The 14,705-nt window shown below is 46.2% G+C and overlaps 1 protein-coding gene across 1 annotated transcript in view; it reads left to right on the top strand.

Moving 5' to 3' along the window:
* The window catches only part of NRAP (nebulin related anchoring protein), a 75,189-nt gene that overhangs the window by 50,212 nt on the left and 10,272 nt on the right, over positions 1-14,705 (top strand). The window contains exons 29-35 of the mRNA XM_031651917.1: positions 118-231; positions 1,985-2,239; positions 2,861-2,999; positions 5,262-5,368; positions 7,497-7,601; positions 7,910-8,017; positions 8,863-9,174. Of these exons, the coding sequence (XP_031507777.1) occupies positions 118-231; positions 1,985-2,239; positions 2,861-2,999; positions 5,262-5,368; positions 7,497-7,601; positions 7,910-8,017; positions 8,863-9,174 (1,140 nt within the window). The remainder of the gene's footprint in view (positions 1-117; positions 232-1,984; positions 2,240-2,860; positions 3,000-5,261; positions 5,369-7,496; positions 7,602-7,909; positions 8,018-8,862; positions 9,175-14,705) is intronic.

Here is a 14,705-nt window from a genome sequence, read left to right on the forward strand (position 1 = left end):
CTTTTAACTCACCCAGTCACTGTCAAAAGAACAAAACATTTCACCCAATGCCCACCTCTTCCATTCTGTGTCCCTTATCCCTGAGCTGTTCCTCTCTCCCGCTCTCTTTCCCTTTAGTACAAATACAAAGAGGCATTTGAGAAAATGAAAGGACAGATGCTTGGTTCCCGGAGCTTGGAAGATGATATCAGCCTTGCACATTCAGTGTATGCGACCTCACTGCAGAGTGATGTAAGTGGGGGGAGAGGCATCAGCGGCTGTGGGTCCCCCACCTGACAGTGCTCACTGCACAGCAACCTAACCTCATTTGTCCTTCTGGATGTGGGTATTGGTTCTGTTACTAATTTGCTATGTGACATTGTTAAATCACTTGTCCCTCCAGGCTACAGCTTCCTCCTCTGTAAAAATGAGGTGCCGGACTGGTTGACCCCTTAGTTCCCTTCTGGGCTGGGCATTCTATGATTTTGACCAGTGGTCACTGGCCACTCGTCTGGATTTGACCCTGGGCTGGGTTTGGCCTCCAGGGGTGTTTCATTTGGTCTGCGGAGTGGATTAATTGCAAATTTTAAAAAATGGAAAATTTTATATAAAAGTGTTAGGCCTCTGGCCAGAAGCTGGACCTGGATTCCTTAAGGCTACAGTTGGTTGAAGTGGCTTCCTGACCAACAGCTCCATTTAGAAGGGATCCGTGCAGTAGGCCAGGCAGCCACCCTCCTCTTCACTTCCTGCTTTACTCCTTTATGCTACCGAACTGTCCCCTGTAGGCGTCTGAGTTTGCAATGACCCTGTCATTGTGGGTTATGACCCTCTGGAGACTGGCAAATGTGTGGTAGGCGCTGTCTCCTTGCACATATGTGAGTTGGCTAACATTGGTGATGAAATCTGTATCCAGCATGTTACAGAGGGCTAAGTGCTTTTATACACAGTGTCTCAGTTAACTGTCAGACTATCTCTAGGAACTCCATCTTGTTACTCTTCCTTATTTTCTCATAGGGAAGTAGAAACTCTGAGTGATTCAGTCTCTTGTCCAAGGTCAGCTAGATAGGGGCAGAGCCAAGCCGTGGAGCCAGCTCTACCTCTCATGGTCTTTCCACAACTTCACATGTTCTCTGCCATTTTGTAGTCTGCTTCAGTTTCCCCATTCATAACTTTTTTTTTCCTTTCCATCCTGAGTTGCTGACCTAAGAATATGAGGTTGGATATGAATTGTCCTTGGCATTATGCTAGGGGTGAGGACAGAATGAATGGAAGTGGGGGTAGGAGGTCAGGGAGGGGTGGTCAGAGCAATGAAAGACAATGGAAGGAAAAAGGAGGATGAGGAAGAGATGGTGATTCTGCATCTGATTATTTCCAGAGTGAGTTTCCCAGACCTTTAAACACAGCTCCTCCAAGGACTATAGTGGAACCTATGGTTTGGAATGGGTCTTCGCCTCCCTCTCCCAGAATGTGTGTTGGGTTTTTGGGAATGCCTATCCCTGAGGACTGACTCTCCAAGCATCTCCCCACTGTTCCCGGCTCCCACATTGATGAGGAAAATCACTGAATGCTTTGAAGAAGCTCTTCCTTAGCTAGTGTGAGAGGAGAATCCCTCATGCCTGAACTTGAGTGCATGATGGGAGAAAATATGGTGGGCAGGGAGCGATGCAGCTTCTTGCCTCTGAAAAATAGAAAGATCTAAAATTTGAGCAAGGGAATCACTGACATTATTTACTGTTACTTGAACTTTTGTATGTTCCCCAAATGAGGGAACCGTGGGCTGTCTTCATCCAGATCAATGACCTCCAGGAGCTGGGGGTAGTAAGTGTCAGGGCCTAGAGACAAGTCCTGCTTATTAGGCCAGTCTCTGCAAGAAAGGAGCACTGCCCCTGCCAAGAACTTCCCCTGGGCTTACCTCCGGACAATTGCATTGCAGTTGCCCTCCCTGATGGTCCCGTTGCAAATAGTGGCTTTGAAATAGCCGCTGTTGCTCTGTCTACCCCTCTAGGTGAATTACAAGAAAGGCTTTGAACACTCAAAGGCGCAGTTCCATCTGCCGTTGGACATGGCTGCCCTGGTGCATGCCAAGAAGGCTCAGACCCTGGCCAGCGACCAGGACTACAAACATCCACTGCCCCAGTACACTTCCTTGGCAGAAGACCTGAGGCTGAGCTGTGCCAAGAAAGCTCACAAATTGCAGAGCGAGGTAAGGAGACCTGGCCTCTTTCTCGGGGGCCCTTCTTCTCTCAGGCCCTCAAGGCAGTGACCTCCAAGCTCCTGTTGGCTCAGTGAAATCTCTAGAAGTGAGAAATCCTAAACCCAAGTCTTATTTTGAAACCCAGTCTGAGAGTTCCTGCACAGCCCTTAAGCACAGTTACGCAAATCTAATCATAACCACCATTTATTATTTTTTGCTGCACTCTAAGCATTGTTTTATGGATTATCTCACAGTCAGCCCATATCATTAGTTTATCCTTATTTTACAGAGAAATTACAGTGAAATGCAGAGAAGTTAAATATCTTGCCCAAGATCACACAGCTATAGTGAGAAAGGGAGTGCTGGGATTTGAACTTGAGGTTCGAATGACAAAGATGCCCTCCAGGTTTATGGTTGTGCATGTTTAAGATTTGCCAATGATATTGCCTCTGGCCTCAAGTTGCAGGAAGGATTCCTCTTGGTGCTTCATGCATTCCTGTGCCACCCACCTTCTGAGGAGGGCTAAGATCTGTTGGGAGAGGCTACTCAGAACCTGTCAGGACTGATGCACTTCAGGGAGAGGAGAGGGAAATCAGGGCCCTGGAGACCCTCCCTGGGTGCCTTTGAGGAGTCTTTGTACTCCTCTGACATGCATTTCTCACTCCTGATGCCCAATTTCTGAAGCAGACAGGCCCAGGAGGGTCAGGAGGCATTGGAGACTTCCTCACTCCCAAGGAGAGCCAGAATGTTCTCCCCAACCGGCATCCACATCCTGTTCTCTACTTATTCCCCAGTTTGCTAGGTTTCCATGCTATGAAATTTGCAGGTAATGGGCCTGCTTAGGAAAGGAAAACTCCGCACAAAATCTCTTTCCTGGTTTGGCAGTGCCTGCGATCTGAGCGGCACTCAGATCTAGGTGTCTGTCGTCTGTTTGGATTTTACGCCTGTGTAAGCGTTTACTGAATGACATAAACTGTCAGGAAACTGAGAGCAGCTGTAGGAACGAGGGAGCTGCCATGCTTATCTCGGGGGCCCGTTTGTCACTTGAGCGGAGCCCTCGCTTGCCCAGCCTCTGGTTGTGATAGAGATTGGAAGGCAGCACGCCCAGGGGGCACCTCACTGGCTGAAGGGGAGTGAATCTGGGGACTCTTTAAACTGTCAGCCCAGGCTGGAGTACAGTGGCATGATCTCAGCTCACTGGCAACCTCCATCTCACTGGGTCTCAAGCAGATTCTCCTGCCTCAGCCTCCTGGGTTTAGGTAGTAGTTCTACCTTAACCCATGATTACAGGTGAGTGCCACTCACTGCCTGGCTAGATTTTTATATTTTTAGTAGAGATGGTAGGCCATTTCCACCATGTTAGCCAGGCTGGTCTCGAACTCCTGACCTCAAGTGATCCGCTCATTGTGGCCTCCCAAAGTTTGGGGATTACAGGCGTAAGCCACATGTGCCCTAGCCAATCAGTCTTGTTTCTCTGGACCAGCTACACTGAGCCAAGTTGGCATGTTAGAACTATTTAGCAGCAGTGACCTACACTGCCTAACCCGCTAGTGAGCATTTACCAAGAAGCGTTTGTGTGTTGGCTTTTTTTCATATATCTGGATTCTCCCGTTCAGACCTTGCAAGCTCGTAATTAAGACAGCTTTGAGATGATATGTCCTGAGACCTCTGGTTCCTGCTATTAACATACAAGGATTATTCACTGGCCTATGAGATATTCTTTCCCTGTGTCCCTTTGAAGAGTGGCCCTGTGGTACAGTGCAAACAATATGCGAGGCGTTGCCTGAAGTCATTCCAAGCACGAGAGAGATTGACATTCCAGGCCAGCACTGATTTGCTGTGTGACCTCAAGCCAGTGACCTACCCCTCTCTGAGCCTCCACTTCTTAATTAGTCTAATGGGTATACTCAGACCCCTCTCTTTTAATTTTTGTGAGGATTAGCACTAATCTAAGCACTGTGCTTTTCTGGCAGCTGTATATGAAATGGTTACTACAAGCTTGAAATGGTGATAATTTCTTGTTAAAAATACAGAAGTCTTAGAATTCTAAGCTTTCTGATTTCCTGGGGAATCTTGCTCACCCCTGGGAGGGTGACTGGACTTTTATTCATGGTAGATGCAGGGAGAAGAGGGGATAATGGACGGTACTGGAAGTAAAAGGTGTTCGGCAGTCAGCCTGAGTACTCAGATAAGCTTATATTTTGCCTACTAGGGAAGTTTAGATTTAACCTCATGCTTTGCTTTTCCAGTGAAATCTCTAAAGCAAGTGGTCTCTGTACCTCATGGTGCATCAGAACCAAAAAACCTTAAGAAATGCGGAGACCTGGGCGCCACTGACTAATTTACTCAATCCCAGTCTCTCAGGGTGGGGTGTAGGCACACCTATTTTTAAATTTTATTTATTTTTATTTATTTTTTAGTTTATTTATTTGTTTGTTTGTTTGTTTATTTAAAGACAGTCTCACTCTATCACCCAGGCTGGAGTACAATGGTGCGATCTCAGCCCACTGAAACCTCCGCCTCCCAGGTTCAAGTAATTCTCATGCCTCAGCCTCCCAAGTAACTGGAATTACAGATGTGCACCACCATGCCCAGCTAACTTCTGTATTTTTTAGTAGAGACAGGGTTTCGCCATGTTGGCCAGGACGGTCTCGAACTCCTGACCTTAGGGGATCCCACCACCTTGGCCTCCTAAAGTGCTGGGATTACAGGCATGAGCCACTACACCCGGCATGTCTGTTTTTTTTAAGCTGCAGTTTGTGGTATGCCATCAAGGCGGAGGAGCACTGGGTCTCTGTCCAGCAAAGATCTGGAACAAACCACAAATTTAAATAGTCAGGTTCACATTCATGGCAAAGGACTAAATCTCCCTTTCCCATTTAGAAGGGTCTGATTCAGTCCATCCTGTCCTCCCCCTGCTTCCTCATCCCAGTGAGTTTTGCGGTCACAAAGGCAGGTGACAACCTGGATTCTGGAGTGATAGACTTGCAACCTTTGCAAAATGAGGCTTTATGGCTAATGCTTAAAGAACTGGTTCTGCTTCTGGTTTTTATCCCTTACGGAGTCTTCTTCTTCCCTTCTTGTGTGTGAATTCAGAGTAAATATCGGCAGCATCCCCACTCATTCAAGTACACAGCTGTGACAGACACTCCCAACCTCCTTCATGCGAAGTTCAGCAACCAGATAACGAATGAGGTAAAATCTCCCGATGGCTTTGGAATGGTCTTTTAAAAAACTGTTAGATTGTTAAAAACACATGTGAATGTGTATGGGGTGAGAAAGAGCATGGGTGTTTATGTGGAGGTTTGGAAAGAAAAGAATGTCATTATATGGAGCCTAAACATTTTCCAGAGGAAATGAAAGCCCAGTTGGGAATCTGGGATCGTCTGTAGTCTCGCTTTCCAAGTGCAATCCCAGACCAGCTACATTAGCATTGCCTGGGAGCATACTGGCAAGGCACAACCTCAGATCTACTGACTCCAAATGGTCATTTGACAGGATCATAAGATGATTCTTTGGCACATGAAGGTCTGAGAAGTACTGGTCTATAATTCATTTGTTCTGTCTAGGCAAATATTGGTTAACCAATTTTACATTGTCAATCTGATGTGGGAGGATTTGTGGTTATCCAAGGACAGTTATATTGTAAGATGTTTGTCAGGCTTCTCAATTCTCTACCTTCTCCTCTTCTCACTCACCATTTACCCAATTTACACTTTCATGTATCCAGCAGAGGGTAGGTGCAAAGGAAGGAATCTCATTCCGTAAAATGATCATTCCAGCCTCATTGATTCTACTTATTCATAGTGGCTCTCTTACAGGTTCGAAATAGGTGAGCTTGGCAGAGAATTACATTTTGAACCACCTTTAGGTTTTAGGATTCTCCTTCTGACTGTATCTTTAGTTTTTAAGATTCTCCTTCTGACTCTAACTTCTAGAAGTCAGCTGAGATTTGGTTATTTACACTATTAGTTCCTACTTATTCCAACTGAAAAGTAAGAAATGGCAGCTTGGGATAAGGGATGGAATTCATGATCTTTTAGAGTGGTAGTATCACTTTTAAATTCCTTTTTAATCTTTTCTGCCTACTTTATGAGCTTTGTGCTGTGGGATAACAATGCCTTCTCTCCTGGCCTCTGGCCTTAGCGAACTCGGCAACCATAGACCGATTTCTTTTTCTCTTTTTCTTTTTCTTTTCTTTTTTTTTTCTTTTTTTTTTTTTGAGACGGAGTTTCGTTCTTTCACCCAGGATGGAGTGCAGTGGTGGTATCTCGGCTTGCTACAACCTCTGCCTTCTGGGTTCAAGCGATTTTCCTGCCTCTGCCTCCTGAGTAGCTGGGATTACAGGCTCCTGCCACCATGCCTGGCTAATTTTTGTTTGTTTGTTTGTTTGAGACAGAGTCTTGCTCTGTCACCCAGGTTGAGTGCAGTGGCGCGATCTCCGCTCACTGCAACCTCTGCCTCTTGGGTTCAAGCAATTCTCCTGCCTCAGACTCCCAAGCAGCTGGGATTACAGATGCCTGCTACCACGCCAGGCTAATTTTGTATTTTAGTACAGATGGGGTTTCTCCATCTTGGTCAGGCTGGTCTCAAACTCCCGAACTCAGGTGATCCGTCCACCTCGGCCTCCCAGAGTGCTGGGATTACAGGCGTGAGCCACTGCGCCCGGCCCTAAGTTTTGTATTTTTATTAGAGACGAGGTTTCACCATGTTGGCCAGGCTGATCTTGAACTCCTGACCTCGTGATCCACCGGCCTCAGCCACCCAAAGTACTGAGATTATAGGCATCAGACACCGTGCCCAGCTCACAGACCCATTTCTAATCACAAGAATGGATGTTTTTGTACAAGATGAGGCCATCCAGGGGAGCATTGGTGTGATTCACCAGCGGAAAGGATCCTGGGGCTTTAGTAAAGGGTATAGGCAAGGGTTTGGAGACGTCCCTTCCACCTCCCTTCTCCTAAATTTCCCAGGTCTTTGTATGACCTTTATGTTGTGTCCTCAAGGACAAAGTCTACAATATAAAGAACCTCGGGAGTATTCTTAAATTTATTTTTCTTTCATTGGCCTATTATTCAGCAAAGCACGTTGCCATTCCTTACATATTCCTTTTACATCACTCGACTTGACTCATGAAAGATTGTCTTTATTGAAATAAACATCTTCCCCAAGACTGGAGATGTATCCATGACACAATGAATGGTTTTTTGCTATCGTGTTTCCTCAACTGCCATTGAGGGACTTCCAGCACTGCAGAAATGCACAGCACTTATCTCTTGCATTATTATTATTATTATTATTATTATTATTATTATTTGCCCAGCGCCTGTATAAAGCAGCTGGAGAGGATGCAAGACACCAGTATACAATGACCCTGGGTCTGCCCGAGTTCATCCGAGCAAAAACGAATGCAGCCAACCTGAGTGACGTAAGTCGTTTTGTTGCTTAAGTTCAAGCATGCTCCAAAGCCATGTATGTCTGCATCAGTAAAGTGACCCAACACTGACCTTTCTGGCCTTCACAGAAGCTTTTTAAAATGTGTAGCTTAGATGCCCTTGTTAAATATACCTTCTCACAAATGTGAGTCCGTGAGTGTACCCAGGGTGTGTACTAATGAGATTTGCTGCACAAAACAGAAATAGATTCTAGAACACCATGCTATAAATGAAAGGAGTGGCCTTTGCTCGTTGATTCATGTAATTTTTTTAAAAAGATTTATATGTGTTCCCACTTTAGGCAAAATACAAAGAGTCTTGGCATAATCTTCGTGCTCAAGGCTACAAGCTGACAATAGAAGCGCTCCCCTTCCAGGCTGCCCGGGCCTCTGGAGATATAGCCAGTGATGTGAGTTGAATGATATGACCTTCCATCTTACCTAATTTCTGTTAACTTCGTGTAAAACAATGTCTACGGCTGATTTTCCTGAATTAAAGCAAATCTATAACCATGCGAGACAGGATGTCACCTGCAGAATATATTAGTTATGAATGAGATTCTTTGACTGAGGGGGAAAAGAAAGGCTCTGTTAATCAGAAACTAAATTCAGGCAAAGGTCTCTAGCAGGAAGGATATGATGATTTATTTCTAATTGCAACATCTAGGCTACGATCCCCTTGTAATGCACGAACTGCCTGTCTTCTAACTCCACCCAGATTCAGAACGAGAACTCTCGATAGAAATTGCAGTACAGCCGGAACACATCTCCCTCTTGGCTCTCTGTAGTTTCACGCATTGGTGTTAGGATTTGATGGCTGTGTTTCAGCCACTCTGTTGATAACATCCATAGCTTTGGGACATGAAGGTGACTTTCTCTTTCCCACAAACAAATCATAGAAAAATGTGGACTTCAAATAAATGGATCCTGTCTTTTGGGTTTAATGTTTTGCCAAGTGCAAATGGATAAAGCACAAGTTTCTCTTTCACCCTTTTTGATAAATTCCTTTTGGCCATAGGACATGTAAGGGGAGTGAAGCTCTTCCTTTGGTTTTGAGGATCTGATTTTAATTAGATAGGAAGAATGGAGCGATGTTTTAATTGTCCATCCCCCAGGGAGGAAGGCACGCTCTCAGGCCAACCCCACTGTGGTTTTTCTTATAATCATCACCTCCTAGTGTAAGAACAAGTGATTTTTCTAGAGTCTGCAATAAAAATGCACAGATAGAATTTGACCGGCCGGCCCTTTCTTGCAGTTTCTCTACAGACATGACTTTGTGAAGGAGCGAGGGAAACTCATAGGGCCCCAGAGTGTAAGTGACGACCCCCGAATCCAGCACTGCCGGCGCATGGGCCAGCTGCAGAGCGAGCTTCAGTACAGGAGGGGGGCGACCAGCAGCCAAGCCCAGTTCCATCTGCCCATGGACATGGTGCACCTGGTCCACGCCAGGAAGGCCCAGGCTCTGGCCAGCAACCACGACTACAGGACACAGTGTCACGAGTTCACAGCACTGCCTGAGGACCTGAAGATGGCCTGGGCCAAGAAAGCCCACGCCCTGCAGAGTGAGGTAGGGGTGGCCTTGTGAAATGCAAACCAGCCCCTGGCCTTTCTCCTTTCACCAAACCTGGGTGTCAATCTCTGCTTCTTCCTTAGTCTTTTGGGCTCTCCTGCCCCTGTCTGCCTTCCCCAAACGACGATTTGCTGGGTCTATGTCATTTAGGTTGGAATCATTTGTTGACTCATTCAACAACTCTTTATGGAGGGCTAGGCACGGTGGCTCATGCCTGTAATCCCAACACTTTGGGAGGCCGAGCCAGGTGGATCATGAGGTCAGGAGTTCGAGACTAGCCTGACCAACATGGTGAAACCCCATCTCTATTAAAAATACAAAAATTAGCCAGGCATGGTGGCATGAGCCTGTAGTCCCAGCTACTTGGGAGGCTGAGGCAGGAGAATCACTTGAACCCAGGAGGCAGAGGTTGCTGTGAGCCGAGATCGTGCCACTGCACCTCAGCCTGGGTGACAGAGCAAGACTTCATCTCAGAAAAAAAAAAACCTTTATTGAGCACATTCTGTATACTAGCCACCATTCTAAGCCCTAAGAGTGCAGCAGTTAGCAAAAGAGTCAAAAAATTCCTGTGCTCATGAAACTCCTGTTATGCTAGAGGGAGATAGGCCATGGTAAATGCATGAAATACGTAATATGTCAATGGTTATACATGCTATGGAGACATACAGAGCAGGGAAGTGGGGCAGGAGGCGTGAGTGTGTGTGTTTGTGGGTGCACACGCGTACGCGTGTGCCATTTAAAATAGGACATTAGGGTAGCTCTCATTGAAAAGCTGATATTTGAGCAAAAGCCTTAAGGAAAAGATAGAAGGGGATAGGGAACTCTGGGCAAACTGAATAGCAAGTTCAAAGGCCAAGGACTTGAGTAGGAGCAGCCTTGGCCTGTTTGAGGCTGAAGTGAAGGAGCAGCCTTGGCCTGTTTGAAGCCAAGTGAGTGGGGATGGAGTCACAGGGTCTGAGCAGGGCCTGGGCTCTGCGGAGCAAGGATGATATGGTAAGACTGTAACCACTGCCGACTCTCACTGACTGCTAGCCTTTGCTTTTAAACTTGCAAAAGCAGTCTGACGTGGGGACAGCTGCTACTCCTGTTTTAGGGATGAGGTCATGTGGGAAGTGCCGAGGGAGAGTGGGCTCCAGAACCCATGCTTAACCATCGTGCTCTCTTGCGGGGAGCTCAGAGCAGAGAGTCATGTCCTCACAGCACGGGCATAGACCCTGAGGCTACCTCAGGGAGGTCCTTCCCTGAGCAGGGGCACCAGGCGGGCTGGTAGACAGTGCTGGCCCCTCCCACATCATGGTGCAAGATTCTGGAGTCAGACTTCTGAGAATCCAACCATAGCTCCCCCACTACTGGCTGGGTGACCTTGGACAAGTTCATGCCTTCTCCAAGCCGCAGACATGGTAACGATGGCATGGGACATGACAATAATGACAATGGGACTGCGTTGCAGTGTGGCAGGCACTGCGCCTCACATCCTCTCTCTAGGCCCACAGCATCCCTAGGAAGAAGGTGCTCTCATTTTAGAACATAACCAGCCATCTGTGTCGGGGTTTCTCAACGTCTGCACCTTTGACGTTTTTGCAGGTTAATTGTTTGTTTTAGGGGCCTGACCTGTGCATTTCAGGATATTCAGTAACATCCGTGGTCTTTATCCTCTAGGCGCCCATATCACCCCACCCCCCGGTGTGACAACAAATGCCTCTAAATCTTGCCAAACAAATGTCCCCGAGAGAAGAAGTTATCCACCATTGAGAATCTGGTTCTCAGTGGAGAACTGGTCTATATGAAACAATTAGCATGACACCTGATCCATAGAAGCATTAGAATAAGTATTAGCTGTTTGAATACGTTCCTTACGCTAAGCCCCTCAATTCTGGTTGCCTTCAGGGCAATGACTACTGCTAGATTAATTGTAGATAGCAATAAGTGGGGTATTCTAAACACATAATCAATTATTATTAATTGCAGTAATGATTTCATGAATTTAATTATCATTGCATTATTAATCACAGTTTGCTGGAACTGAAATATCATGTCATTCGCCATCAAGCAGAGTGTAGAGTAGGGTACATTCATCTGGGTCCCACATGGGGGATTTAGTTACTAAAATGCCAGCCCAAGTTCCACTTACAAAGTTCTTCCATTTCCTAAGCAATCCTGAGGGCCCCCAAAACAGCTCATAGCATGACTCTCTGGTGCCCAACAAGGGACCCTCTTGTCAATGGCCTATTTCTTGAGAGAACAGAAGCCTTCTGGGACAGAACAGGCCCCCAAGGAAGGTAAGGAGGCCACCTGGGAGAGGTATGAGAGGTAGAGCTGGAAGTCAGAGGATGTGTGTGGGAAGTCCAGCTGTCACTGTGTGTCCATGAGCAGTCACTGCCCTTTCTAGGCTTCCATCTCTCCATCAGAAAAGCAAAGAGGGGCTGGGTGTGGTGGCTCACACTTGTAATTCCAGCACTTTGGGAGGCCAGGGCAAGTGAATTGCTTGAGTTCAGAAGTTCGAGACCAGCCTGGGCAACGTGATGAAACCCTGTCTCTACAAAAAATTAGCTGGGTGTGGTGGTGCACACCTGTGGTCCCAGCTACTTGGGGGGCTGAAGTGGGAGGATGACTTGAGCCCAGGAGGCAGAGGTTGTGGTGAGCCATGATCGTGCTACTGCACTTCAGCCTGGGTGACAGAAAACCAGAGACCCTGTCTCAAAAAAATAAAAAGAAAGAAAAAAAGAAAGTGAAAGAAAAGCAAAGAGGTTTGATTTGATCCATGATCTTAGACTTTGGGATTCATGGGAAAAATGGCTTTTAAATGGTGAGATCCACATAATGTCAAATTTTATTTTACTAACTGAGGAAGAAGGAAAAAAACCAAAGGCTACCTTAAGCTACCATTTATATCACTGTTATTTCTGAAAAGAAAGGACATTTTCACACTAAAAAAAGAAAGAGAGAGCATAATCTAAAAAGGAGAGTCCCTCCCATGAAATTGTAGTTGACCATCTTATGCTGACATTTTAAAGGCAGGGTACGTATTACATTTTTAAATGCTAAGATGTTACTGCTTAAATTTTAAATGACCATATTATGCTGTACGCGTTGTTTTTAAGCTGCAAATTGGTTAATGAGGGAGTCTGGGTTCGAAGAAGCTGTGAACAGGAGTCCCGGAAATGTTCAGCTGGTTCTGAGGCTTCAGCTTGATTGCAGCCCTTATCAAAACTCCAGTTTCACGTGGTTCTATTACACAGAAAAGGGAACAAGTGCTAAATAGGTGTTATCTCAAGGGAGCAGCCCCAGCCTTCAACTGCTTCTCCTGACCTTGCCCTCCCCAGGTCAGAAAGAAAGCTTTGGGTAGGGCCAGACGGGACCCAGAGATGCTGAGCTCCTCATGGCTGTGGTTCATTCCCGTGTCTTGCCCAGTTTGGACCAGCCCGGCCCAGTCTTGCTTGACTCAGAAATTCACCTGAGATGCATGCCTGGTCCAGGCAAGGTGCATCATAGGCAGGTGCTGATTCCATCACCTCTTCCGTGCTTCTCAAGTCTGCTGTTGCCTGCTCCCTTCATGGTCTCAGACCAGGCTGCTGGGAGTCCGGAAAGGCACGTGCTCGAAATGTGACGGAGACAGTCCCAACCTCTCTGCTTACAGCTGTGTGACCTAAGGTAGACTCCTTAAGCTCTCGGGACTCAGTTTCTCCCTCAGAAATAACAACAACAGCAATAACTAAAATGTATGGAACGCTTACCCTGGGCTAGACATTGGCGTAAGCATTTTGTGTAAACTATCTCATTTAATATCTAGGTGGGTACCAGTATGACTCCTCTCTTTACGGGACGTGGTAATAAGGCACCAATAATCTAAGTAGCTTACCCAAGGCCACAGCTGGTAGGAAAATGACTTCCTCAAGACTGTACAGCTAGGACAAGGCACAGTGAAGCTTCCAGCTCTTGCCTCTTAACTCCTGGTTCAGTCTCCTTGGCTTCCCTAGATGGCTGGATTCTGAACCCAGGTGCTCTGTGTCTGTCCTCTTAACCACTACTGGTGTGACTTACCCACAGTACAGCAGCTGGTGGCTCTGCTGAGAGTCTGAAGAATCATTTGACAACCAAAATGTTTCTGTGAATGGGAATAACTGTTCCTTAGGCTGGGCATGGTGGTTCACACTTGTAATCCCACATTTGGGAAGCTGAGACAGGAAGATTGCTTGAGTCCAGGAGTTATAGAGCAGCTTGGGCAACATAAGGAGACTCCATCTCTACAAAAATAGAAAATAAAAAAAATTAGCCAGGTGTGGTGGTTTACATCATTCCTTCTGCATTAGAACTCGGGGACTAAAAGCTACAGCTTGAGCATTTGCAACACAGTGCTCCAAAATGGGGGTGCCGGGTAACCCCATGTGTGAATCAGAAGAAGGCTTCTAGACCTTAACATGTAAGAGGGGAAAAAAGTGAGGCTGCCATTTGGGGAAGCCAGATTCAGCTGTGCAGCTTTGAAAGGTCCCTCATTATCTTATAATCCTTCTTCGAAACCATCTTTGGGTAGCGGATTCTTCTTGACTCCCCTCCCCTTGCCCCCTCTTTTATCATGAAGTCTGGGGCAGGTGTGTTGTTTTTAGGATCTGCGTGAATAGTCAAAGCTGGGCTGGGAGCTGAGATATCAATAGACAATCCATTTATAAGCGAGTTGGAGGCACAGTCAGATCTTTGGGGAACCTGCATCTTGCTTTCTGACTTACCTGGGATCGTACTGTTCAGCTCAACAAAAGGCAAGTTGAAAGAGCGCTCCCCACTTCATCTCGTTTATGAAAGGAGCAAGGCCCGGCTGTGAAGAGGCCCTGTAGGATTATTCTCTCCAACTTAGAAATTTATCCAATTTTCTCTGTTCTTTATCAGAGTGCAAGGCAAAAGCTTTGCCGGTGTAGACTGAAAGATCGTGGTATAAAAAGCAATCTTACTGACATGGGGTTTCGAAACCTGCTCCTGAGCCTGAGTGATGTCTCCCTTCACCAGTTGGAAGGCACAGTCGAATTTGCACAGGGGCATTAACCAGCAGACAGTAGATCAGAAACGGACCCTCTTTGAGGCCAGCTGTGAGGAACGCTGTGAATCCTGAAATGAAAGAGAACTAAAAAGGCCGAGAGGCTGATTTCTGGAGTGATATTTTGCGTTACAGCAGAGCTTATGTCTAAATTAGAGAAATGCCATCAACTTCGTTTAGATCCAAATTTTAGATTTTCTTAGAGAGGCTTTTTCCACCTTTAAAAAATGCCTAATTTCCATAAAGAGAAGAGAAGAAGAGAAGCATTCAGGCGACTGTCTCGTTGTAGGCAATGGTGGGCAGATCAAGGAATAGTAATGAGATTCAACATTTGGGAAGGTTACCAATCAGACCCACTGTCTTAAAGCACCATTTATTATTTCCTCCCAGGACCAATGCCGTAGCCTAACCTTCCGAGCTCTTAAAATGAGGAAAGAAAATAAGGCTTAGCCCATTTTTGGAATATAAACAAATCATAATGAGTAACAGTAGGAGGAGGTGG

Source organism: Papio anubis, chromosome 11 (assembly GCF_008728515.1).
Source record: "Papio anubis isolate 15944 chromosome 11, Panubis1.0, whole genome shotgun sequence".
Taxonomy (NCBI): domain Eukaryota; kingdom Metazoa; phylum Chordata; class Mammalia; order Primates; family Cercopithecidae; genus Papio; species Papio anubis.